The 26,758-nt window shown below is 42.3% G+C and overlaps 4 protein-coding genes across 4 annotated transcripts; all 4 read right to left on the bottom strand.

The window, feature by feature from the left end:
- Positions 1-6,414: 6,414 nt before the first annotated feature.
- On the bottom strand, positions 6,415-8,094 carry Kpol_378p4 (uncharacterized protein; the record flags this gene model as incomplete). Its single annotated transcript, XM_001642601.1, has 1 exon — positions 6,415-8,094. One exon carries the CDS (start codon positions 8,092-8,094, stop codon positions 6,415-6,417), a length of 1,680 nt encoding a protein of 559 aa, XP_001642651.1.
- Positions 8,095-15,289: 7,195 nt separating this feature from the next.
- On the bottom strand, positions 15,290-16,162 carry Kpol_378p3 (uncharacterized protein; the record flags this gene model as incomplete). Its single annotated transcript, XM_001642600.1, has 1 exon — positions 15,290-16,162. One exon carries the CDS (start codon positions 16,160-16,162, stop codon positions 15,290-15,292), a length of 873 nt encoding a protein of 290 aa, XP_001642650.1.
- A 2,495-nt stretch (positions 16,163-18,657) lies between these two features.
- Kpol_378p2 (uncharacterized protein) lies at positions 18,658-19,428 on the bottom strand (the record flags this gene model as incomplete). Its single annotated transcript, XM_001642599.1, has 1 exon — positions 18,658-19,428. The coding sequence occupies one exon, from the start codon at positions 19,426-19,428 to the stop codon at positions 18,658-18,660; it is 771 nt and encodes a 256-aa protein (XP_001642649.1).
- Positions 19,429-20,590: 1,162 nt separating this feature from the next.
- Kpol_378p1 (uncharacterized protein) lies at positions 20,591-22,423 on the bottom strand (the record flags this gene model as incomplete). Its single annotated transcript, XM_001642598.1, has 1 exon — positions 20,591-22,423. The coding sequence occupies one exon, from the start codon at positions 22,421-22,423 to the stop codon at positions 20,591-20,593; it is 1,833 nt and encodes a 610-aa protein (XP_001642648.1).
- Between the last annotated feature and the right edge of the window lie 4,335 nt (positions 22,424-26,758).

Below are 26,758 nucleotides of genomic sequence, written 5' to 3'. Positions count from 1 at the left end.
TGCTATCGAATCCTCTTCAGTAGCTGTCTCATCATCTGGTGTTGAATCTTCATCTGAATCATCTTTAGCTTCTAGATCGGCTTCTGCGTTTGGTTCTAGTACAGGATTTAGTAGTTACAGTGTAAGATCATCAAGTGCTGTTGAATCCTCTTCTGCTGTCGAATCCTCTTCAGTAGCTGTCTCATCATCTGGTGTTGAATCCTCTTCTGCTGTCGAATCCTCTTCAGTAGCTATCTCATCATCTGGTGTTGAATCCTCTTCTGCTGTCGAATCCTCTTCAGCCGCTAGATCATCATCTGGTGTTGAATCCTCTTCTGTTATCGAATCCTCTTCAGTAGCTGTCTCATCATCTGGTGTTGAATCCTCTTCTGCTGTCGAATCCTTTTCAGCCGCTAGATCATCATCTGGTGTTGAATCCTCTTCTGCTGTCTCATCATCTTCAGTAGCTGTCTCATCATCTGGTGTTGAATCCTCTTCTACTGTCGAATCTTCTTCAGTAGCTGTCTCATCATCTGGTGTTGAATCCTCTTCTGCTGTCGAATCCTCTTCAGTAGCTGTCTCATCATCTGGTGTTGAATCCTCTTCTGCTGTCGAATCATCTTCAGTAGCTATCTCATCATCTGGTGTTGAATCCTCTTCTGCTGTCGAATCCTCTTCAGCCGCTAGATCATCATCTGGTGTTGAATCCTCTTCTGCTGTCGAATCCTCTTCAGCCGCTAGATCATCATCTGGTGTTGAATCCTCTTCTGTTATCGAATCCTCTTCAGTAGCTGTCTCATCATCTGGTGTTGAATCCTCTTCTGCTGTCGAATCCTCTTCAGTAGCCGTCTCATCATCTGGTGTTGAATCCTCTTCTGCTGTCGAATCCTCTTCAGTAGCTGTCTCATCATCTGGTGTTGAATCCTCTTCTGCTGTCGAATCCTCTTCAGTAACTATCTCATCATCTGGTGTTGAATCCTCTTCTGCTATCGAATCCTCTTCAGTAGCTGTCTCATCATCTGGTGTTGAATCTTCATCTGAATCATCTTTAGCTTCTAGATCGGCTTCTGCGTTTGGTTCTAGTACAGGATTTAGTAGTTACAGTGTAAGATCATCAAGTGCTGTTGAATCCTCTTCTGCTGTCGAATCCTCTTCAGTAGCTGTCTCATCATCTGGTGTTGAATCCTCTTCTGCTGTCGAATCCTCTTCAGTAGTTGTCTCATCATCTGGTGTTGAATCCTCTTCTGCTGTCGAATCCTCTTCAGTAGCCGTCTCATCATCTGGTGTTGAATCCTCTTCTGCTGTCGAATCCTCTTCAGTAGCCGTCTCATCATCTGGTGTTGAATCCTCTTCTACTGTCGAATCCTCTTCAGTAGCCGTCTCATCATCTGGTGTTGAATCCTCTTCTGCTGTCGAATCCTCTTCAGCCGCTAGATCATCATCTGGTGTGGAATCCTCTTCTGCTGTCGAGTCATCTTCAGTAGCTATCTCATCATCTGGTGTTGAATCCTCTTCTGCTGTCGAATCTTCTTCAGTAGCTGTCTCATCATCTGGTGTTGAATCCTCTTCAGCTGTCGAATCCTCTTCAGCCGCTAGATCATCATCTGGTGTTGAATCCTCTTCTGCTGTCGAATCCTCTTCAGTAGCCGTCTCATCATCTGGTGTTGAATCCTCTTCTGCTGTCGAATCCTCTTCAGTAGCCGTCTCATCATCTGGTGTTGAATCCTCTTCTGCTGTCGAATCTTCTTCAGTAGCTGTCTCATCATCTGGTGTTGAATCCTCTTCTGCTGTCGAATCCTCTTCAGCCGCTAGATCATCATCTGGTGTTGAATCCTCTTCTGCTATCGAATCCTCTTCAGTAGCTGTCTCATCATCTGGTGTTGAATCCTCTTCTGCTGTCGAATCATCTTCAGCCGCTAGATCATCATCTGGTGTTGAATCCTCTTCTGCTGTCGAATCCTCTTCAGTAGCTGTCTCATCATCTGGTGTTGAATCCTCTTCTGCTATCGAATCCTCTTCAGTAGCTGTCTCATCATCTGGTGTTGAATCTTCATCTGAATCATCTTTAGCTTCTAGATCGGCTTCTGCGTTTGGTTCTAGTACAGGATTTAGTAGTTACAGTGTAAGATCATCAAGTGCTGTTGAATCCTCTTCTGCTGTCGAATCCTCTTCTGCTGTCGAATCCTCTTCAGTAGCTGTCTCATCATCTGGTGTTGAATCCTCTTCTGCTGTCGAATCCTCTTCAGTAGCTATCTCATCATCTGGTGTTGAATCCTCTTCTGCTGTCGAATCCTCTTCAGCCGCTAGATCATCATCTGGTGTTGAATCCTCTTCTGTTATCGAATCCTCTTCAGTAGCTGTCTCATCATCTGGTGTTGAATCCTCTTCTGCTGTCGAATCCTTTTCAGCCGCTAGATCATCATCTGGTGTTGAATCCTCTTCTGCTGTCGAATCATCTTCAGTAGCTGTCTCATCATCTGGTGTTGAATCCTCTTCTACTGTCGAATCTTCTTCAGTAGCTGTCTCATCATCTGGTGTTGAATCCTCTTCTGCTGTCGAATCCTCTTCAGTAGCTGTCTCATCATCTGGTGTTGAATCCTCTTCTGCTGTCGAATCATCTTCAGTAGCTATCTCATCATCTGGTGTTGAATCCTCTTCTGCTGTCGAATCCTCTTCAGCCGCTAGATCATCATCTGGTGTTGAATCCTCTTCTGCTGTCGAATCCTCTTCAGCCGCTAGATCATCATCTGGTGTTGAATCCTCTTCTGTTATCGAATCCTCTTCAGTAGCTGTCTCATCATCTGGTGTTGAATCCTCTTCTGCTGTCGAATCCTTTTCAGCCGCTAGATCATCATCTGGTGTTGAATCCTCTTCTGCTGTCGAATCCTCTTCAGTAGTTGTCTCATCATCTGGTGTTGAATCCTCTTCTGCTGTCGAATCCTCTTCAGTAGTTGTCTCATCATCTGGTGTTGAATCCTCTTCTGCTGTCGAATCCTCTTCAGTAGCCGTCTCATCATCTGGTGTTGAATCCTCTTCTGCTGTCGAATCCTCTTCAGTAGCCGTCTCATCATCTGGTGTTGAATCCTCTTCTGCTGTCGAATCCTCTTCAGTAGCTGTCTCATCATCTGGTGTTGAATCCTCTTCTACTGTCGAATCCTCTTCAGCCGCTAGATCATCATCTCGTGTTGAATCCTCTTCTGCTGTCGAATCCTCTTCAGTAGCTGTCTCATCATCTGGTGTTGAATCCTCTTCTGCTGTCGAATCCTCTTCAGTAGCCGTCTCATCATCTGGTGTTGAATCTTCATCTGAATCATCTTTAGCTTCTAGATCTGCTTCTGCGTTTGGTTCTAGTACAGGATTTAGTAGTTACAGTCTAAGATCGTCAAGTGCTGTTGAATCCTCTTCTGCTGTCGAATCCTCTTCAGTAGCTGTCTCATCATCTGGTGTTGAATCCTCTTCTGCTGTCGAATCCTCTTCAGTAGCTGTCTCATCATCTGGTGTTGAATCCTCTTCTGCTGTCGAATCCTCTTCAGTAGCTGTCTCATCATCTGGTGTTGAATCCTCTTCTGCTGTCGAATCATCTTCAGTAGCTGTCTCATCATCTGGTGTTGAATCCTCTTCTGCTGTCGAATCCTCTTCAGCCGCTAGATCATCATCTGGTGTTGAATCCTCTTCTGCTGTCGAATCCTCTTCAGCCGCTAGATCATCATCTGGTGTTGAATCCTCTTCTGCTGTCGAATCCTCTTCAGCCGCTAGATCATCATCTGGTGTTGAATCCTCTTCTGTTATCGAATCCTCTTCAGTAGCTGTCTCATCATCTGGTGTTGAATCCTCTTCTGCTGTCGAATCCTCTTCAGTAGCCGTCTCATCATCTGGTGTTGAATCCTCTTCTGCTGTCGAATCCTCTTCAGTAGCTGTCTCATCATCTGGTGTTGAATCCTCTTCTGCTGTCGAATCCTCTTCAGTAGCTATCTCATCATCTGGTGTTGAATCCTCTTCTGCTGTCGAATCCTCTTCAGCCGCTAGATCATCATCTGCTGTCGAATCCTCTTCTGCTGTCGAATCCTCTTCAGTAGCTGTCTCATCATCTGGTGTTGAATCCTCTTCTGCTGTCGAATCCTCTTCAGTAGCCGTCTCATCATCTGGTGTTGAATCCTCTTCTGCTGTCGAATCCTCTTCAGCCGCTAGATCATCATCTGGTGTTGAATCCTCTTCTGCTGTCGAATCATCTTCAGTAGCTGTCTCATCATCTGGTGTTGAATCCTCTTCTACTGTCGAATCCTCTTCAGTAGCTATCTCATCATCTGGTGTTGAATCCTCTTCTGCTATCGAATCCTCTTCAGTAGCTGTCTCATCATCTGGTGTTGAATCTTCATCTGAATCATCTTTAGCTTCTAGATCGGCTTCTGCGTTTGGTTCTAGTACAGGATTTAGTAGTTACAGTGTAAGATCATCAAGTGCTGTTGAATCCTCTTCTGCTGTCGAATCCTCTTCAGTAGTTGTCTCATCATCTGGTGTTGAATCCTCTTCTGCTGTCGAATCCTCTTCAGTAGTTGTCTCATCATCTGGTGTTGAATCCTCTTCTGCTGTCGAATCCTCTTCAGTAGCCGTCTCATCATCTGGTGTTGAATCCTCTTCTGCTGTCGAATCCTCTTCAGTAGCCGTCTCATCATCTGGTGTTGAATCCTCTTCTACTGTCGAATCCTCTTCAGCCGCTAGATCATCATCTCGTGTTGAATCCTCTTCTGCTGTCGAATCCTCTTCAGTAGCTGTCTCATCATCTGGTGTTGAATCTTCATCTGAATCATCTTTAGCTTCTAGATCGGCTTCTGCGTTTGGTTCTAGTACAGGATTTAGTAGTTACAGTGTAAGATCATCAAGTGCTGTTGAATCCTCTTCTGCTGTCGAATCCTCTTCAGCCGCTAGATCATCATCTGGTGTTGAATCCTCTACTGCTGTCGAATCCTCTTCAGCCGCTAGATCATCATCTGGTGTTGAATCCTCTTCTGCTATCGAATCCTCTTCAGTAGCTGTCTCATCATCTGGTGTTGAATCCTCTTCTGCTGTCGAATCCTCTTCAGTAGCTGTCTCATCATCTGGTGTTGAATCCTCTTCTGCTATCGAATCTTCTTCAGTAGCCGTCTCATCATCTGGTGTCGAATCCTCTTCTGGTGTCGAATCCTCTTCAGTAGCCGTCTCATCATCTGGTGTTGAATCCTCTTCTGCTGTCGAATCCTCTTCAGTAGCTGTCTCATCATCCGCTGTTGAATCCTCTTCTGCTGTCGAATCCTCTTCAGCCGCTGTCTCATCATCTGGTGTTGAATCTTCTTCTGTTGTCGAATCTTCTTCCGCTGTCGAATCTTCTTCAGTAGCTGTCTCATCATCTGGTGTCGAATCCTCTTCTGGTGTCGAATCCTCTTCAGTAGCCGTCTCATCATCTGGTGTTGAATCCTCTTCTGCTGTCGAATCCTCTTCAGCCGCTAGATCATCATCTGGTGTTGAATCCTCTTCTGCTATCGAATCTTCTTCAGTAGCCGTCTCATCATCTGGTGTTGAATCCTCTTCTGCTGTCGAATCCTCTTCAGCCGCTAGATCATCATCTGGTGTTGAATCCTCTTCTGCTATCGAATCCTCTTCAGTAGCTGTCTCATCATCTGGTGTTGAATCCTCTTCTGCTGTCGAATCCTTTTCAGCCGCTAGATCATCATCTGGTGTTGAATCCTCTTCTGCTGTCGAATCATCTTCAGTAGCTGTCTCATCATCTGGTGTTGAATCCTCTTCTACTGTCGAATCTTCTTCAGTAGCTGTCTCATCATCTGGTGTTGAATCCTCTTCTGCTGTCGAATCCTCTTCAGTAGCTGTCTCATCATCTGGTGTTGAATCCTCTTCTGCTGTCGAATCATCTTCAGTAGCTATCTCATCATCTGGTGTTGAATCCTCTTCTGCTGTCGAATCCTCTTCAGCCGCTAGATCATCATCTGGTGTTGAATCCTCTTCTGCTGTCGAATCCTCTTCAGTAGCCGTCTCATCATCTGGTGTTGAATCCTCTTCTACTGTCGAATCCTCTTCAGTAGGTGTCTCATCATCTGGTGTTGAATCCTCTTCTACTGTCGAATCCTCTTCAGTAGCTATCTCATCATCTGGTGTTGAATCCTCTTCTGCTGTCGAATCTTCTTCAGTAGCTGTCTCATCATCTGGTGTTGAATCCTCTTCTGCTGTCGAATCCTCTTCAGTAGCCGTCTCATCATCTGGTGTTGAATCCTCTTCTGCTGTCGAATCCTCTTCAGTAGCTGTCTCATCATCTGGTGTTGAATCCTCTTCTGCTGTCGAATCCTCTTCAGTAGCCGTCTCATCATCTGGTGTTGAATCTTCATCTGAATCATCTTTAGCTTCTAGATCTGCTTCTGCGTTTGGTTCTAGTACAGGATTTAGTAGTTACAGTCTAAGATCGTCAAGTGCTGTTGAATCTTCTTCTGTTGTCGAATCTTCTTCCGCTGTCGAATCTTCTTCAGTAGCTGTCTCATCATCTGGTGTCGAATCCTCTTCTGGTGTCGAATCCTCTTCAGTAGCCGTCTCATCATCTGGTGTTGAATCCTCTTCTGCTGTCGAATCCTCTTCAGCCGCTAGATCATCATCTGGTGTTGAATCCTCTTCTGCTGTCGAATCCTCTTCAGTAGCTGTCTCATCATCTGGTGTTGAATCCTCTTCTGCTGTCGAATCCTCTTCAGTAGCTGTCTCATCATCTGGTGTTGAATCCTCTTCTGCTGTCGAATCCTCTTCAGCCGCTAGATCATCATCTGGTGTTGAATCCTCTTCTGTTATCGAATCCTCTTCAGTAGCTGTCTCATCATCTGGTGTTGAATCCTCTTCTGCTGTCGAATCCTCTTCAGTAGCCGTCTCATCATCTGGTGTTGAATCCTCTTCTGCTGTCGAATCCTCTTCAGCCGCTAGATCATCATCTGGTGTTGAATCCTCTTCTGCTGTCGAATCTTCTTCAGTAGCTGTCTCATCATCTGGTGTTGAATCCTCTTCTGCTGTCGAATCCTCTTCAGTAGCTGTCTCATCATCTGGTGTTGAATCCTCTTCTACTGTCGAATCTTCTTCAGTAGCTGTCTCATCATCTGGTGTTGAATCCTCTTCTGCTGTCGAATCCTCTTCAGTAGCCGTCTCATCATCTGGTGTTGAATCCTCTTCTGCTGTCGAATCCTCTTCCGCTGTTGAATCCTCTTCTGCTGTCGAATCTTCTTCAGTAGCTGTCTCATCATCTGGTGTTGAATCCTCTTCTGCTGTCGAATCCTCTTCAGTAGCTAGATCATCATCTGGTGTTGAATCCTCTTCTGCTGTCGAATCATCTTCAGTAGCTATCTCATCATCTGGTGTTGAATCCTCTTCTGCTGTCGAATCCTCTTCAGCCGCTAGATCATCATCTGGTGTTGAATCCTCTTCTGTTATCGAATCCTCTTCAGTAGCTGTCTCATCATCTGGTGTTGAATCCTCTTCTGCTGTCGAATCCTCTTCAGTAGCCGTCTCATCATCTGGTGTTGAATCCTCTTCTGCTGTCGAATCCTCTTCAGCCGCTAGATCATCATCTGGTGTTGAATCCTCTTCTGCTGTCGAATCTTCTTCAGTAGCTGTCTCATCATCTGGTGTTGAATCCTCTTCTGCTGTCGAATCCTCTTCAGTAGCTGTCTCATCATCTGGTGTTGAATCCTCTTCTACTGTCGAATCTTCTTCAGTAGCTGTCTCATTCGTCTGGTGTTGAATCCTCTTCTGCTGTCGAATCCTCTTCAGTAGCCGTCTCATCATCTGGTGTTGAATCCTCTTCTGCTGTCGAATCCTCTTCAGTAGCCGTCTCATCATCTGGTGTTGAATCCTCTTCTGCTGTCGAATCCTCTTCAGTAGCTGTCTCATCATCTGGTGTTGAATCCTCTTCTGCTGTCGAATCCTCTTCAGTAGCCGTCTCATCATCTGGTGTTGAATCCTCTTCTGCTGTCGAATCCTCTTCAGTAGCCGTCTCATCATCTGGTGTTGAATCCTCTTCTGCTGTCGAATCCTCTTCAGTAGCCGTCTCATCATCTGGTGTTGAATCCTCTTCTGCTGTCGAATCCTCTTCATCCGCTAGATCATCATCTGGTGTTGAATCCTCTACTGCTGTCTAATCCTCTTCAGCCGCTATATCATCATCTGGTGTTGAATCCTCTTCTGCTATCGAATCCTCTTCAGTAGCTGTCTCATCATCTGGAGTTGAATCCTCTTCTGCTGTCGAATCCTCTTCAGTAGCTGTCTCATCATCTGGTGTTGAATCCTCTTCTGCTGTCGAATCATCTTCAACCTCTATATCATCATCTGGTGTTGAATCCTCATCTGCTATCGAATCCTCTTCAGTAGCTATCTCATCATCTGGTGTTAAATCCTCTTCGACTGGAGAATCCTCTTCACCCGCTAGATCATCATCTGGTGTTGAATCCTCTTCTGCTGTCGAATCATCTTCAGTAGCTATCTCATCATCTGGTGTTGAATCCTCTTCTGCTGTCGAATCCTCTTCAGCCGCTAGATCATCATCTGGTGTTGAATCCTCTTCTGTTATCGAATCCTCTTCAGTAGCTGTCTCATCATCTGGTGTTGAATCCTCTTCTGCTGTCGAATCCTCTTCAGTAGCCGTCTCATCATCTGGTGTTGAATCCTCTTCTGCTGTCGAATCCTCTTCAGCCGCTAGATCATCATCTGGTGTTGAATCCTCTTCTGCTGTCGAATCTTCTTCAGTAGCTGTCTCATCATCTGGTGTTGAATCCTCTTCTGCTGTCGAATCCTCTTCAGTAGCTGTCTCATCATCTGGTGTTGAATCCTCTTCTGCTGTCGAATCCTCTTCAGCCGCTAGATCATCATCTGGTGTTGAATCCTCTTCTGTTATCGAATCCTCTTCAGTAGCTGTCTCATCATCTGGTGTTGAATCCTCTTCTGCTGTCGAATCCTCTTCAGTAGCCGTCTCATCATCTGGTGTTGAATCCTCTTCTGCTGTCGAATCCTCTTCAGCCGCTAGATCATCATCTGGTGTTGAATCCTCTTCTGCTGTCGAATCTTCTTCAGTAGCTGTCTCATCATCTGGTGTTGAATCCTCTTCTGCTGTCGAATCCTCTTCAGTAGCTGTCTCATCATCTGGTGTTGAATCCTCTTCTGCTGTCGAATCATCTTCAGTAGCTGTCTCATCATCTGGTGTTGAATCCTCTTCTGCTGTCGAATCCTCTTCAGTAGCCGTCTCATCATCTGGTGTTGAATCCTCTTCTGCTGTCGAATCCTCTTCAGTAGCCGTCTCATCATCTGGTGTTGAATCCTCTTCTGCTGTCGAATCCTCTTCAGTAGCTGTCTCATCATCTGGTGTTGAATCCTCTTCTGCTGTCGAATCCTCTTCAGTAGCCGTCTCATCATCTGGTGTTGAATCCTCTTCTGCTGTCGAATCCTCTTCAGTAGCCGTCTCATCATCTGGTGTTGAATCCTCTTCTGCTGTCGAATCCTCTTCAGTAGCCGTCTCATCATCTGGTGTTGAATCCTCTTCTGCTGTCGAATCCTCTTCAGCCGCTAGATCATCATCTGGTGTTGAATCCTCTACTGCTGTCGAATCCTCTTCAGTAGGTGTCTCATCATCTGGTGTTGAATCCTCTTCTACTGTCGAATCCTCTTCAGTAGCTATCTCATCATCTGGTGTTGAATCCTCTTCTGCTGTCGAATCCTCTTCAGTAGCTGTCTCATCATCTGGTGTTGAATCCTCTTCTGCTGTCGAATCATCTTCAGCCGCTAGATCATCATCTGGTGTTGAATCCTCTTCTGCTATCGAATCCTCTTCAGTAGCTATCTCATCATCTGGTGTTAAATCCTCTTCTACTGTCGAATCCTCTTCAGCCGCTAGATCATCATCTGGTGTTGAATCCTCTTCTACTGTCGAATCCTCTTCAGTAGCTATCTCATCATCTGGTGTTGAATCCTCTTCTGCTGTCGAATCCTCTTCAGTAGCCGTCTCATCATCTGGTGTTGAATCCTCTTCTGCTGTCGAATCCTCTTCAGTAGCCGTCTCATCATCTGGTGTTGAATCCTCTTCTGCTGTCGAATCCTCTTCAGTAGCTGTCTCATCATCTGGTGTTGAATCCTCTTCTGCTGTCGAATCCTCTTCAGTAGCCGTCTCATCATCTGGTGTTGAATCCTCTTCTGCTGTCGAATCCTCTTCAGTAGCTGTCTCATCATCTGGTGTTGAATCCTCTTCTGCTGTCGAATCATCTTCAGTAGCCGTCTCATCATCTGGTGTTGAATCTTCATCTGAATCATCTTTAGCTTCTAGATCTGCTTCTGCGTTTGGTTCTAGTACAGGATTTAGTAGTTACAGTCTAAGATCGTCAAGTGCTGTTGAATCTTCTTCTGTTGTCGAATCTTCTTCCGCTGTCGAATCCTCTTCAGTAGCTGTCTCATCATCTGGTGTCGAATCCTCTTCTGCTGTCGAATCCTCTTCAGTAGCCGTCTCATCATCTGGTGTTGAATCCTCTTCTGCTATCGAATCTTCTTCAGTAGCTGTCTCATCATCTGGTGTTGAATCCTCTTCTGCTGTCGAATCCTCTTCAGTAGCCGTCTCATCATCTGGTGTTGAATCTTCATCTGAATCATCTTTAGCTTCTAGATCTGCTTCTGCGTTTGGTTCTAGTACAGGATTTAGTAGTTACAGTCTAAGATCGTCAAATGCTGTTGAATCTTCTTCTGTTGTCGAATCTTCTTCCGCTGTCGAATCCTCTTCTGCTGTCGAATCCTCTTCAGTAGCCGTCTCATCATCTGGTGTTGAATCCTCTTCTGCTGTCGAATCCTCTTCAGTAGCCGTCTCATCATCTGGTGTTGAATCCTCTTCTGCTGTCGAATCTTCTTCAGTAGCTGTCTCATCATCTGGTGTTGAATCATCTTCTGCTGTCGAATCCTCTTCAGTAGCCGTCTCATCATCTGGTGTTGAATCCTCTTCTGCTGTCGAATCATCTTCAGTAGCTGTCTCATCATCTGGTGTTGAATCCTCTTCTGCTGTCGAATCCTCTTCAGTAGCCGTCTCATCATCTGGTGTTGAATCCTCTTCTGCTGTCGAATCCTCTTCAGTAGCCGTCTCATCATCTGGTGTTGAATCCTCTTCTGCTATCGAATCTTCTTCAGTAGCCGTCTCATCATCTGGTGTTGAATCCTCTTCTGCTGTCGAATCATCTTCAGTAGCTGTCTCATCATCTGGTGTTGAATCCTCTTCTACTGTCGAATCCTCTTCAGTAGCTATCTCATCATCTGGTGTTGAATCCTCTTCTGCTGTCGAATCCTCTTCAGTAGCTGTCTCATCATCTGGTGTTGAATCTTCATCTGAATCATCTTTAGCTTCTAGATCGGCTTCTGCGTTTGGTTCTAGTACAGGATTTAGTAGTTACAGTGTAAGATCATCAAGTGCTGTTGAATCCTCTTCTGCTGTCGAATCCTCTTCAGTAGTTGTCTCATCATCTGGTGTTGAATCCTCTTCTGCTGTCGAATCCTCTTCAGTAGGTGTCTCATCATCTGGTGTTGAATCCTCTTCTACTGTCGAATCCTCTTCAGTAGCTATCTCATCATCTGGTGTTGAATCCTCTTCTGCTGTCGAATCTTCTTCAGTAGCTGTCTCATCATCTGGTGTTGAATCCTCTTCTGCTGTCGAATCATCTTCAGTAGCTGTCTCATCATCTGGTGTTGAATCCTCTTCTGCTGTCGAATCATCTTCAGTAGCTGTCTCATCATCTGGTGTTGAATCCTCTTCTGCTGTCGAATCCTCTTCAGCCGCTAGATCATCATCTCGTGTTGAATCCTCTTCTGCTGTCGAATCCTCTTCAGTAGCTGTCTCATCATCTGGTGTTGAATCCTCTTCTGCTGTCGAATCTTCTTCAGTAGCTGTCTCATCATCTGGTGTTGAATCCTCTTCTGCTGTCGAATCCTCTTCAGCCGCTAGATCATCATCTGGTGTTGAATCCTCTTCTGCTATCGAATCCTCTTCAGTAGCTGTCTCATCATCTGGTGTTGAATCCTCTTCTGCTGTCGAATCCTCTTCAGTAGCTGTCTCATCATCTGGTGTTGAATCCTCTTCTGCTGTCGAATCCTCTTCAGTAGCCGTCTCATCATCTGGTGTTGAATCCTCTTCTGCTGTCGAATCCTCTTCAGTAGCCGTCTCATCATCCGCTGTTGAATCCTCTTCTGCTGTCGAATCATCTTCAGCCGCTAGATCATCATCTCGTGTTGAATCCTCTTCTGCTGTCGAATCCTCTTCAGTAGCTGTCTCATCATCTGGTGTCGAATCCTCTTCTGCTGTCGAATCCTCTTCAGTAGCCGTCTCATCATCTGGTGTTGAATCCTCTTCTGCTGTCGAATCCTCTTCAGCCGCTAGATCATCATCTGGTGTTGAATCCTCTTCTGCTGTCGAATCTTCTTCAGTAGCTGTCTCATCATCTGGTGTTGAATCCTCTTCTGCTGTCGAATCCTCTTCAGTAGATGTCTCATCATCTGGTGTTGAATCCTCTTCTACTGTCGAATCTTCTTCAGTAGCTGTCTCATCATCTGGTGTTGAATCCTCTTCTGCTGTCGAATCCTCTTCAGTAGCCGTCTCATCATCTGGTGTTGAATCCTCTTCTGCTGTCGAATCCTCTTCAGCCGCTAGATCATCATCTGGTGTTGAATCCTCTTCTGTTATCGAATCCTCTTCAGTAGCTGTCTCATCATCTGGTGTTGAATCCTCTTCTGCTGTCGAGTCATCTTCAGTAGCTGTCTCATCATCTGGTGTTGAATCCTCTTCTGCTGTCGAATCCTCTTCAGTAGCCGTCTCTTCATCTGGTGTTGAATCCTCTTCTGCTGTCGAATCCTCTTCAGTAGGTGTCTCTTCATCTGCTGTTGAATCCTCTTCTACTGTCGAATCCCCTTCAGTAGCCGTCTCATCATCCGCTGTTAAATCCTCTTCTGCTGTCGAATCATCTTCAGTAGCCGTCTCATCATCTGGTGTTGAATCTTCATCTGAATCATCTTTAGCTTCTAGATCGGCTTCTGCGTTTGGTTCTAGTACAGGATTTAGTAGTTACAGTCTAAGATCGTCAAGTGCTGTTGAATCTTCTTCTGTTGTCGAATCTTCTTCCGCTGTCGAATCCTCTTCTGCTGTCGAATCCTCTTCAGTAGGTGTCTCATCATCTGGCGTTGAATCCTCTTTTGCTGTCGAATCCTCTTCAGTAGGTGTCTCATCATCTGGTGTTGAATCCTCTTCTGCTGTCGAATCCTCTTCAGTAGCCGTCTCATCATCTGGTGTTGAATCCTCTTCTGCTGTCGAATCTTCTTCAGTAGCTGTCTCATCATCTGGTGTTGAATCCTCTTCTGCTGTCGAATCCTCTTCAGTAGCCGTCTCATCATCTGGTGTTGAATCCTCTTCTGCTGTCGATTCATCTTCAGTAGCCGTCTCATCATCTGGTGTTGAATCCTCTTCTACTGTCGAATCATCTTCAGTAGCTATCTCATCATCTGGTGTTGAATCCTCTTCTACTGTCGAATCCTCTTCAGTAGCTGTCTCATCATCTGGTGTTGAATCCTCTTCTGCTATCGAATCTTCTTCAGTAGTTGTCTCATCATCTGGTGTTGAATCTTCATCTGAATCATCTTTAGCTTCTAGATCTGCTTCTGCGTTTGGTTCTAGTACAGGATTTAGTAGTTACAGTCTAAGATCGTCAAGTGCTGTTGAATCTTCTTCTGTTGTCGAATCTTCTTCCGCTGTCGAATCCTCTTCTGCTGTCGAATCCTCTTCAGCCGCTAGATCATCATCTGGTGTTGAATCCTCTTCTGCTGTCGAATCCTCTTCAGTAGCTGTCTCATCATCTGGTGTTGAATCCTCTTCTGCTGTCGAATCCTCATCAGCCGCTAGATCATCATCTGGTGTTGAATCCTCTTCTGTTATCGAATCCTCTTCAGTAGCTGTCTCATCATCTGGTGTTGAATCCTCTTCTGCTGTCGAGTCATCTTCAGTAGCTGTCTCATCATCTGGTGTTGAATCCTCTTCTGCTGTCGAATCCTCTTCAGTAGCCGTCTCTTCATCTGGTGTTGAATCCTCTTCTGCTGTCGAATCCTCTTCAGTAGGTGTCTCTTCATCTGCTGTTGAATCCTCTTCTACTGTCGAATCCCCTTCAGTAGCCGTCTCATCATCCGCTGTTAAATCCTCTTCTGCTGTCGAATCATCTTCAGTAGCCGTCTCATCATCTGGTGTTGAATCTTCATCTGAATCATCTTTAGCTTCTAGATCGGCTTCTGCGTTTGGTTCTAGTACAGGATTTAGTAGTTACAGTCTAAGATCGTCAAGTGCTGTTGAATCTTCTTCTGTTGTCGAATCTTCTTCCGCTGTCGAATCCTCTTCTGCTGTCGAATCCTCTTCAGTAGCTGTCTCATCATCTGGTGTTGAATCCTCTTCTGCTGTCGAATCATCTTCAGTAGCTGTCTCGTCATCTGGTGTTGAATCCACTTCTGCTGTCGAATCCTCTTCAGTAGCTGTCTCATCATCTGGTGTTGAATCCACTTCTGCTGTCGAATCCTCATCAGCTGCCGTCTCATCATCTGATGTTGAATCCTCTTCTGCTGTCGAATCCTCTTCAGTAGCCGTCTCATCATCTGGTGTTGAATCCTCTTCTGCTGTCGAATCCTCTTCAGTAGCTGTCTCATCATCTGGTGTTGAATCCTCTTCTGCTGTCGAATCCTCTTCAGCCGCTAGATCATCATCTGGTGTTGAATCCTCTTCTGCTATCGAATCTTCTTCAGTAGCTGTCTCATCATCTGGTGTTGAATCCTCTTCTGCTGTCGAATCCTCTTCAGTAGCTGTCTCATCATCTGGTGTTGAATCCTCTTCTGCTGTCGAATCCTCTTCAGTAGCCGTCTCATCATCTGGTGTTGAATCTTCATCTGAATCATCTTTAGCTTCTAGATCTGCTTCTGCGTTTGGTTCTAGTACAGGATTTAGTAGTTACAGTCTAAGATCGTCAAATGCTGTTGAATCTTCTTCTGTTGTCGAATCTTCTTCCGCTGTCGAATCCTCTTCTGCTGTCGAATCCTCTTCAGTAGCTGTCTCATCATCCGCTGTTGAATCCTCTTCTGCTGTCGAATCCTCTTCAGTAGCTGTCTCATCATCTGGTGTTGAATCCTCTTCTACTGTCGAATCATCTTCAGTAGCCGTCTCATCATCTGGTGTTGAATCTTCATCTGAATCATCTTTAGCTTCTAGATCTGATTCTGCGTTTGGTTCTAGTACAGGATTTAGTAGTTACAGTCTAAGATCGTCAAGTGCTGTTGAATCTTCTTCTGTTGTCGAATCTTCTTCCGCTGTCGAATCCTCTTCTGCTGTCGAATCCTCTTCAGTAGGTGTCTCATCATCTGGCGTTGAATCCTCTTCTGCTTTCGAATCCTCTTCAGCCGCTAGATCATCATCTGGTGTTGAATCCTCTTCTGCTGTCGAATCCTCTTCATTATCTATCTCATCATCTAGTGTTGAATCCTCTTCTACTGTCGAATCCTCTTCAGTAGCCGTCTCATCATCTGGTGTTGAATCCTCTTCTGCTGTCGAATCCTCTTCAGCCGCTAGATCATCATCTGGTGTTGAATCCTCTTCTGCTATCGAATCCTCTTCAGTAGCTGTCTCATCATCTGGTGTTGAATCCTCTTCAGCTATCGAATCTTCTTCAGTAGCTGTCTCATCATCTGGTGTTGAATCCTCTTCTGCTGTCGAATCATCTTCAGTAGCCGTCTCATCATCTGGTGTTGAATCCTCTTCTGCTGTCGAATCCTCTTCAGTAGCCGTCTCATCATCTGGTGTTGAATCCTCTTCTGCTGTCGAATCTTCTTCAGTAGCTGTCTCATCATCTGGTGTTGAATCCTCTTCTGCTGTCGAATCCTCTTCAGTAGCCGTCTCATCATCTGGTGTTGAATCCTCTTCTGCTGTCGATTCATCTTCAGTAGCCGTCTCATCATCTGGTGTTGAATCCTCTTCTACTGTCGAATCATCTTCAGTAGCTATCTCATCATCTGGTGTTGAATCCTCTTCTACTGTCGAATCCTCTTCAGTAGCTGTCTCATCATCTGGTGTTGAATCCTCTTCTACTGTCGAATCCTCTTCAGCCGCTATATCATCATCTGGCATTGAATCCTCTTCTGCTATCGAATCTTCTTCAGTAGTTGTCTCATCATCTGGTGTTGAATCTTCATCTGAATCATCTTTAGCTTCTAGATCTGCTTCTGCGTTTGGTTCTAGTACAGGATTTAGTAGTTACAGTCTAAGATCGTCAAGTGCTGTTGAATCTTCTTCTGTTGTCGAATCTTCTTCCGCTGTCGAATCCTCTTCTGCTGTCGAATCCTCTTCAGTAGCTATCTCGTCATCTGGTGTTGAATCCACTTCTGCTGTCGAATCCTCTTCAGTAGCTGTCTCATCATCTGGTGTTGAATCCTCTTCTACTGTCGAATCCTCTTCAGTAGCCGTCTCATCATCTGGTGTTGAATCCTCTTCTGCTGTCGAATCCTCTTCAGTAGCTGTCTCATCATCTGGTGTTGAATCCTCTTCTGCTGTCGAATCCTCTTCAGTAGCCGTCTCATCATCTGGTGTTGAATCTTCATCTGAATCATCTTTAGCTTCTAGATCTGCTTCTGCGTTTGGTTCTAGTACAGGATTTAGTAGTTACAGTCTAAGATCGTCAAATGCTGTTGAATCTTCTTCTGTTGTCGAATCTTCTTCCGCTGTTGAATCCTCTTCTACTGTCGAATCCTCTTCAGTAGCTGTCTCATCATCTGGTGTTGAATCCTCTTCTACTGTCGAATCCTCTTCAGCCGCTATATCATCATCTGGCATTGAATCCTCTTCTGCTATCGAATCTTCTTCAGTAGTTGTCTCATCATCTGGTGTTGAATCTTCATCTGAATCATCTTTAGCTTCTAGATCTGCTTCTGCGTTTGGTTCTAGTACAGGATTTAGTAGTTACAGTCTAAGATCGTCAAGTGCTGTTGAATCTTCTTCTGTTGTCGAATCTTCTTCCGCTGTCGAATCCTCTTCTGCTGTCGAATCCTCTTCAGTAGGTGTCTCATCATCTGGCGTTGAATCCTCTTCTGCTTTCGAATCCTCTTCAGCCGCTAGATCATCATCTGGTGTTGAATCCTCTTCTGCTGTCGAATCCTCTTCATTATCTATCTCATCATCTAGTGTTGAATCCTCTTCTACTGTCGAATCCTCTTCAGTAGCCGTCTCATCATCTGGTGTTGAATCCTCTTCTGCTGTCGAATCCTCTTCAGCCGCTAGATCATCATCTGGTGTTGAATCCTCTTCTGCTATCGAATCCTCTTCAGTAGCTGTCTCATCATCTGGTGTTGAATCCTCTTCTACTGTCGAATCCCCTTCAGTAGCCGTCTCATCATCCGCTGTTAAATCCTCTTCTGCTGTCGAATCATCTTCAGTAGCCGTCTCATCATCTGGTGTTGAATCTTCATCTGAATCATCTTGAGCTTCTAGATCGGCTTCTGCGTTTGGTTCTAGTACAGGATTTAGTAGTTACAGTCTAAGATCGTCAAGTGCTGTTGAATCTTCTTCTGTAGTCGAATCTTCTTCCGCTGTCGAATCCTCTTCTGCTGTCGAATCCTCTTCAGTAGGTGTCTCATCATCTGGTGTTGAATCCTCTTCTGCTGTCGAATCCTTTTCAGCCGCTAGATCATCATCTGGTGTTGAATCCTCTTCTGCTGTCGAATCATCTTCAGTAGCTGTCTCATCATCTGGTGTTGAATCCTCTTCTACTGTCGAATCTTCTTCAGTAGCTGTCTCATCATCTGGTGTTGAATCCTCTTCTGCTGTCGAATCCTCTTCAGTAGCCGTCTCTTCATCTGGTGTTGAATCCTCTTCTGCTGTCGAATCCTCTTCAGTAGGTGTCTCATCATCTGGTGTTGAATCCTCTTCTACTGTCGAATCTTCTTCAGTAGCTGTCTCATCATCTGGTGTTGAATCCTCTTCTGCTGTCGAATCCTCTTCAGTAGCTGTCTCATCATCTGGTGTTGAATCCTCTTCTGCTGTCGAATCCTCTTCAGTAGCTGTCTCATCATCTGGTGTTGAATCCTCTTCTGCTGTCGAATCCTCTTCAGTAGCTGTCTCATCATCTGGTGTTGAATCCTCTTCTGCTGTCGAATCATCTTCAGTAGCTGTCTCATCATCTGGTGTTGAATCCTCTTCTGCTGTCGAATCTTCTTCAGTAGCTGTCTCATCATCTGGTGTTGAATCCTCTTCTGCTGTCGAATCCTCTTCAGTAGCCGTCTCATCATCTGGTGTTGAATCCTCTTCTGCTATCGAATCTTCTTCAGTAGCCGTCTCATCATCTGGTGTTGAATCCTCTTCTGCTGTCGAATCTTCTTCAGTAGCTGTCTCATCATCTGGTGTTGAATCCTCTTCTGCTGTCGAATCCTCTTCAGTAGCCGTCTCATCATCTGGTGTTGAATCCTCTTCTGCTGTCGAATCCTCTTCAGTAGCTGTCTCATCATCTGGTGTTGAATCCTCTTCTGCTGTCGAATCCTCTTCAGCCGCTAGATCATCATCTGGTGTTGAATCCTCTTCTGCTATCGAATCCTCTTCAGTAGTTGTCTCATCATCTGGTGTTGAATCCTCTTCTACTGTCGAATCTTCTTCAGTAGGTGTCTCTTCATCTGGTGTTGAATCCTCTTCTGCTGTCGAATCCTCTTCAGTAGCTGTCTCATCATCCGTTGTTGAATCCTCTTCTGCTGTCGAATCCTCTTCAGCCGCTTTCTCATCATCTGGTGTTGAAGCCTCTTCTGCTGTCGAATCCTCTTCAGTAGCTGTCTCATCATCCGCTGTTGAATCCTCTTCTGCTGTCGAATCCTCTTCAGTAGCCGTCTCATCATCTGGTGTTGAATCCTCTTCTGCTGTCGAATCCTCTTCAGTAGCTGTCTCATCATCTGGTGTTGAATCCTCTTCTGCTGTCGAATCCTCTTCAGTAGCTGTCTCATCATCCGCTGTTGAATCCTCTTCTGCTGTCGAATCCTCTTCAGCCGCTGTCTCATCATCTGGTGTGAATCCTCTTCTGCTGTCGAATCCTCTTCCGCTGTTGAATCCTTCTTCAGCTGTCGAATCCTCTTCAGTAGCTGTCTCATCATCCGCTGTCGAATCCTCTTCAGTAGGTGTCTCATCATCTGGTGTTGAATCCTCTTCTGCTGTCGAATCCTCTTCAGTAGCTGTCTCATCATCCGCTGTTGAATCCTCTTCTGCTGTCGAATCCTCTTCAGTAGCTGTCTCATCATCTGGTGTTGAATCCTCTTCTGCTGTCGAATCCTCTTCCGCTGTTGAATCCTTTTCTGCTGTCGAATCCTCTTCAGCCGCTGTCTCATCATCTGGTGTTGAATCCTCTTCTGCTGTCGAATCATCTTCAGCCGCTAGATCATCATCTGGTGTTGAATCCTCTTCTGCTATCGAATCCTCTTCAGTAGCTATCTCATCATCCGCTGTCGAATCCTCTTCAGTAGGTGTCTCATCATCTGGTGTTGAATCCTCTTCTGCTGTCGAATCCTCTTCAGTAGGTGTCTCATCATCCGCTGTCGAATCCTCTTCAGTAGGTGTCTCATCATCTGCTGTTGAATCCTCTTCTGCTGTCGAATCCTCTTCAGTAGCTGTCTCATCATCCGCTGTTGAATCCTCTTCAGTAGGTGTCTCATCATCTGGTGTTGAATCCTCTTCTGCTGTCGAATCCTCTTCAGCCGCTGTCTCATCATCTGGTGTTGAATCCTCTTCTGCTGTCGAATCCTCTTCAGCCGCTAGATCATCATCTGGTGTTGAATCCTCTTCTGCTATCGAATCCTCTTCAGTAGTTGTCTCATCATCTGGTGTTGAATCCTCTTCTACTGTCGAATCTTCTTCAGTAGGTGTCTCTTCATCTGGTGTTGAATCCTCTTCTGCTGTCGAATCCTCTTCCGCTGTTGAATCCTCTTCTGCTGTCGAATCCTCTTCAGTAGCTGTCTCATCATCTGGTGTTGAATCCTCTTCAGTAGCCGTCTCATCATCTGGTGTTGAATCCTCTTCTGCTATCGAATCCTCTTCAGTAGCCGTCTCATCATCTGGTGTTGAATCCTCTTCTACTGTCGAATCCTCTTCAGTAGCTGTCTCATCATCTGGTGTTGAATCCTCTTCTACTGTCGAATCCTCTTCAGTAGCTGTCTCATCATCTGGTGTTGACTCTTCTTCTGCAGTTGACTCTTTTGTTATTTCAAGTTCATTTGTTGTAACTCCTTCGAGTTCTGTTTTATATTCTAATTCTTCATATTCATTAGTTCAGTCGTCTATTGATATCATTAGTACATTACCAATTACTTCTTTTGGTAGTGCTATTGAGTCTTCTATTTTAGATTTGAGTTCTATTGTTGAAAGTAATACACCAAGTACATCAAGAACTATTTCTACTCCTCCATTAGAAACTCTAACAACTTCTGTTTCTGTCATTAGTGGTCCAGCTTTATCAAGTGAATACACAATGCCATCTGCAGTTACATCAATTGCAAGTTGTGAAGAATTTACAACTTCGGTGTCAATCTATCAATCAATAAATGCCGATGTCAGTTTAACAACAAGGTTCCCATCATCCACTGAAGGTGTAGTTGTTGAAACTTCATCTAGTGAAGCTGCCATTGTTGAAACTTCATCTAGTGAAGGTGTAGTTGTCGAAACATCATCTACTGAAGCTGCCATTGTCGAAACATCATCTAGTGAAGCTGCCATTGTCGAAACATCATCTACTGAAGCTGCCATTGTCGAAACATCATCTAGTGAAGCTGCCATTGTCGAAACATCATCTAGTGAAGGTGCCATTGTCGAAACATCATCTAGTGAAGCTGCCATTGTCGAAACTTCATCTAGTGAAGGTGTAGTTGTCGAAACATCATCTACTGAAGCTGCCATTGTCGAAACATCATCTAGTGAAGCTGCCATTGTCGAAACTTCATCTAGTGAAGCTGCCATTGTTGAAACTTCATCTAGTGAAGGTGCCATTGTCGAAACATCATCTAGTGAAGGTGCCATTGTCGAAACATCATCTAGTGAAGCTGCCATTGTCGAAACTTCATCTAGTAAAGCTGTCATTGTTGAAACATCATCTAGTGAAGCTGTCATTGTTGAAACATCATCCACTGAAGCTGCCATTGTTGAAACTTCATCCACTGAAGGTGTCATTGTTGAAACTTCATCTAGTGAAGCTGCCATTGTTGAAACTTCATCTAGTGAAGCTGCCATTGTCGAAACATCATCTAGTGAAGCTGCCATTGTTGAAACTTCATCTAGTGAAGGTGCCATTGTCGAAACATCATCTAGTGAAGGTGCCATTGTCGAAACATCATCTAGTGAAGCTGCCATTGTCGAAACTTCATCTAGTAAAGCTGCCATTGTTGAAACATCATCTAGTGAAGCTGTCATTGTTGAAACATCATCCACTGAAGGTGTCATTGTTGAAACTTCATCTAGTGAAGGTGTAGTTGTCGAAACATCATCTACTGAAGGTGTAGTTGTCGAAACATCATCTAGTGAAGCTGCCATTGTCGAAACTTCATCTACTGAAGGTGTAGTTGTCGAAACATCATCTAGTGAAGCTGCCATTGTTGAAACTTCATCTAGTGAAGCTGCCATTGTCGAAACATCATCTAGTGAAGCTGCCATTGTCGAAACTTCATCTAGTAAAGCTGCCATTGTTGAAACATCATCTAGTGAAGCTGTCATTGTTGAAACATCATCCACTGAAGGTGTCATTGTTGAAACTTCATCCACTGAAGGTGTCATTGTTGAAACTTCATCTAGTGAAGGTGTAGTTGTCGAAACATCATCTACTGAAGGTGTAGTTGTCGAAACATCATCTAGTGAAGCTGCCATTGTCGAAACTTCATCTACTGAAGGTGTAGTTGTCGAAACATCATCTAGTGAAGCTGCCGTTGTCGAAACATCATCTAGTGAAGGTGCCATTGTCGAAACATCATCTAGTGAAGGTGCCATTGTCGAAACTTCATCTACTGAAGGTGTAGTTGTCGAAACTTCATCCACTGAAGCTGCCATTGTTGAAACATCATCCACTGAAGGTGTCATTGTTGAAACTTCATTTACTGAAGGTGTAGTTGTTGAAACATCATCTAGTGAAGCTGCCATTGTCGAAACATCATCTAGTGAAGCTGCCATTGTCGAAACTTCATCTAGTGAAGCTGTCATTGTTGAAACATCATCCACTGAAGCTGCCATTGTTGAAACTTCATCCACTGAAGGTGTCATTGTTGAAACTTCATCTACTGAAGGTGTAGTTGTCGAAACATCATCTACTGAAGCTGCCATTGTTGAAACTTCATCTAGTGAAGGTGTAGTTGTCGAAACATCATCTACTGAAGCTGCCATTGTTGAAACTTCATCTAGTGAAGGTGTAGTTGTCGAAACATCATCATTAATGGATAATTACCTGTCTGCTACAAGCGAATTACCATTGTCTACAGTCGGTAATGAAGTAGTCACATCTGTTATTACTGTTACTGATACTGAAGGCCACATTACAACCATCACCACAACAGTTCCATGCGAAAGCACAACTGCTACCCAAGTAGACACATCTGTTATTACTGTTACTGATACTGAAGGCCACATTACAACCATTACCACAACAGTTCCATGCGAAAGCACAACTGCTACCCAAGTAGACACATCTGTGATTACTGTTACTGATACTGAAGGCCACATTACAACCATTACCACAACAGTTCCATGCGAAAGCACAACTGCTACCCAAGTAGACACATCTGTTATTACTGTTACTGATACTGAAGGCCACATTACAACCATTACCACAACAGTTCCATGCGAAAGCACAACTGCTACCCAAGTAGACACATCTGTGATTACTGTTACTGATACTGAAGGCCACATTACAACCATTACCACAACAGTTCCATGCGAAAGCACAACTGCTACCCAAGTAGACACATCTGTTATTACTGTTACTGATACTGAAGGTCATACTAGTATAATATATGCTTCATCAATTAGCGATGGTGTGTCTTCGTTTATTATTTCTGACCTAGTTGAAACAAATCCTGTAACTGATGATATATCCCACACACCATCCACAATTCTTACCGGTATTCTTTCTAGTCCAACAGATGTCAGTTCATCAATATTACACAATACTTCACAATCACAATCCGATGTAATAAGCTCTACAACTACTATTTCATCATATAATGCAATAAGCACAACCATATTAAACTCTTCAAGTGATGCAAGTAATGATTTAGAAAGTTCTACTGACTCATATTATAGCTCTGAATCAACTTCTTTGGCTTCTTCTGAATCCACTGCATCTGTTTCCACGTATGAAGGTTCAGGTAGTAACATGAAAGTGACTAATTCTATATATACATTTTTCGGTGTATTAATCATGGGTATGCTCTTATGAATTTTATTATGATCTAAGATAACAATATAATAGTGAGATTACATATATCTATATATATATATAACATTTATTTTATAACTAAGTTAATCAAGTGTTAAAAGTATCAATTTTTAGTGGCTAGATAATTTCTATATTTTTCAATTAAGTAGTTCTTAAAAAACCATTACTACTAAGTGGGTATGCTGGACAAAGAATGGTACCCAAAAAATCATTTTTTTTTGATTGATATTTGTTTTCAATAATGATTTGACTATGATTTCGAATTCAAAGTTTACAAAAGATATACTTATTGAAGAGATAGTACGCAATAATAATAGATTGGTCTTCTATTGATAAATTTTTAAAAATCTGAAAAAAAAAAGGTTTAATTATTTAATATGTTAGTATACATATGTCTGTAGTATCGATGTATACTGGTAAAGTTGAGATTGATTACCCACACAAATGATATTTATATCGTAAAATATAGCTTCAAAATTCATAAATTGAACAAGATGAAAGAAACAGTAGGTGTTATTTGTAATATACTATCCAATAATCCACCTTAATTGGCTTAATTAAAATTTAAATACTGGTTCTAGAGCAAATATGTCTTATATAAAAATATGCACAAATCAAGTTAAAAAAATATTTTTGGTTCTTTTTAATATAATACAAGTTACAGTTGTTGACGCAGATTCCAAACTGAGAAAGTGCTGTTGGCAGTTTCAAAGCTATCATTGTTCATGTGTTGACCAATTGTTAGACTATATCTTTGGGTAGCTAATCCTTGATTATATTATATGGTATTATACAAAGATTAGATAAAGACCAGCAATAGTTTCATTAAGATAGAAACCTATCCCTTTATATAACTTAGTGTTTTATCTAATTAATTAAATTAGATGAAGCCTGAGCTAGCTCGCGTGGCTTTGCTAGTGTGACTTATGCTTCTTATGCTAACCATATTCCAACAACAGTGTGTTGAAATATGGTTAGCATTAGGAACCAAACCAGCAAACCAGCATCTAATTAGAATAATTAGATGCTATCCTTAAGCTATATAAAAAGATAGTATTCAAGATAAATGAAACTATTCCTACCCTTTATCTAGTCCTTATATAACACTATATAAAGTAATCAAGGATTAGCTTCCCAACCATATAGCTTTGAATAATTAATACTCAAATTAATAATAATCTTAAAACTGAAAATTACTCCTTCTCAGTTTCGAACCTGCGTCAACATTTAAGAGTTAGTGTCTAAACTAGAGTTACAATTTTGCAAGTAAATTCCTTGTGGCAGATATAGACACATTAGCAGCCGGATCCTGGGATGCTAGGAAGACATGGGATTGATATTGAAGATTTAGTATTCGAGAGAAATATATACCCTTTGATAAGTTGAAGTGTAAGTATTTGCTGCATATTGAACAGTTCCAAGTTATTAGATTAAGTCTGTGTTAACATATATCAATGTTACAATTACTTCTAAACAATTGTTTTATTTTAGAAAAATGTCGAAAACCTGAATTCGAATTGCATCACCAATGAGATATTATTGCAAACTGAAAATATTTTTAATTTCTGTTAATGTAATTTATAGCATCCAAATGGTTTTTTCTTCATAATTGAATTAACAGTTTAAATTAAATGGATCAAGTTGAATTTACTTCCTTCCCAAGTTAGTGTTGAAGTAATATTCGTATTATATTTCAGATTTGAAATATTTATTTTACCTTACCACAATTGATTAAAATATTATACTAATTTGCCTGATATTAAAGCCAGTGATTAATTTCGGTATCAAACAGTCAGCACATTGAAATATAAGTATGTTTTAAAGTTCTCTTTTATAAAAATATTCTTTTTTGGATGGAAGTGGTAATAAAATTGGAATTGGAAAAATACAAATGTATCAATAAATGTTAAATGACGGAATATTAGATGTTGGAGGGAGAGGTTGGTTGTGGAGGTAAGATTGATAAATGTCACATTGTATTATAATCTAGGTGGAGCTCTAATATGTATGGATTATTTGGTTATGAATATGCCGTGTAGTATATTAGACTATATAGTAATATATGGTGATATTATGATGGATATTAGAATATTGTATTTGATAGGGGAGTACCAACTCTTCTAGAATATGAAATATGAACTTGTAACTCCCATGTTATTCACAAAACTTAATCTATTAACCAATCAAATAATTACATTGGATTTTGAAAATAAAGTCCATACCTTTGTTTATAGACAATAAATATTAGAACATTATTTAATAGATTTATATCACGATTATTAATAATATGAATATTCGAAATGTGAAAGTGATATAACCAATTGAACTTATTTCAAGAAACAATCACTCTTCGGAACCTATACTATTAGTTGGTATTGACTGTTGTGTTTTGGAAGATGTTTAACATTAGAGGCATAATCAGCAACTAATTAGAAAAATTAGAAGAAATGGTTATGCTATATAGAGAGATGGTTTTCTATCTTAATGAGACTATTCCTACCGTCTATCTAATATTTATTTAATACTGTATAATATAATACAAAGATTAGTGTCCCAATTATATAGCTTATAATAATGAATTACAACCTCGAAACTGTTAATTACTCCTTCTCAGTTTCGAATCTGAGTCGACATATACTAGTGTATAACATTTTATGAACTTGATAATGTTAAATAAGTTAAAAAATCAAATAGAATTCGATTTTGGGTTAAATAGTTTGTGCTCAATGTTTCTATTATTTTTTTGTGTGAAATCAATACGATATTTATAAATATTCAACTGTCTATATACCATCTGAGCTCTTTCTTTCTATGCATTAAAGATATTATTGTTAAAATACATATATTGTTATATCTTATTTAGTATTGAAATGAGTAGTGATCAAAACATATTTTAGAATACCAATCTATTATTAAGTATTTATAAATTTTATAATATTTAAATATAAAATATGTCAAAGTGAAGGGTTAATACACTAGCACATGAATACAATGTAGTTATAAGATGCATTTAAATGGAGAGCTGTATAATATAATAATTTACCCCTTCTTAAAACTACAATTGTGACTAAATTGGTGGTTGGTATCCTTTTGCTTTGGCATGTCTTAGAAAACGTTAATGTCACTTAAATCACTTTTATTTAAGTAAATATAGATTACAATTTGAATCAAGCATTTTATTGTGAACAATCGGTGGAGGCCTTATTATACTGTCTATCTGTGATGTCTTATTTGACCAGTATTTGGTAAGTTTTAATTATTATATAGTTGTATAGTTAATTTGG

The sequence above is a fragment of the Vanderwaltozyma polyspora genome, genomic scaffold, assembly GCF_000150035.1.
Source record: "Vanderwaltozyma polyspora DSM 70294 KpolScaffold378 genomic scaffold, whole genome shotgun sequence".
In the NCBI taxonomy this organism is placed as follows: domain Eukaryota; kingdom Fungi; phylum Ascomycota; class Saccharomycetes; order Saccharomycetales; family Saccharomycetaceae; genus Vanderwaltozyma; species Vanderwaltozyma polyspora.
Note: the sequence above shows the minus strand (reverse complement) of the source record. Positions and strands in the feature narration are given on the sequence as shown.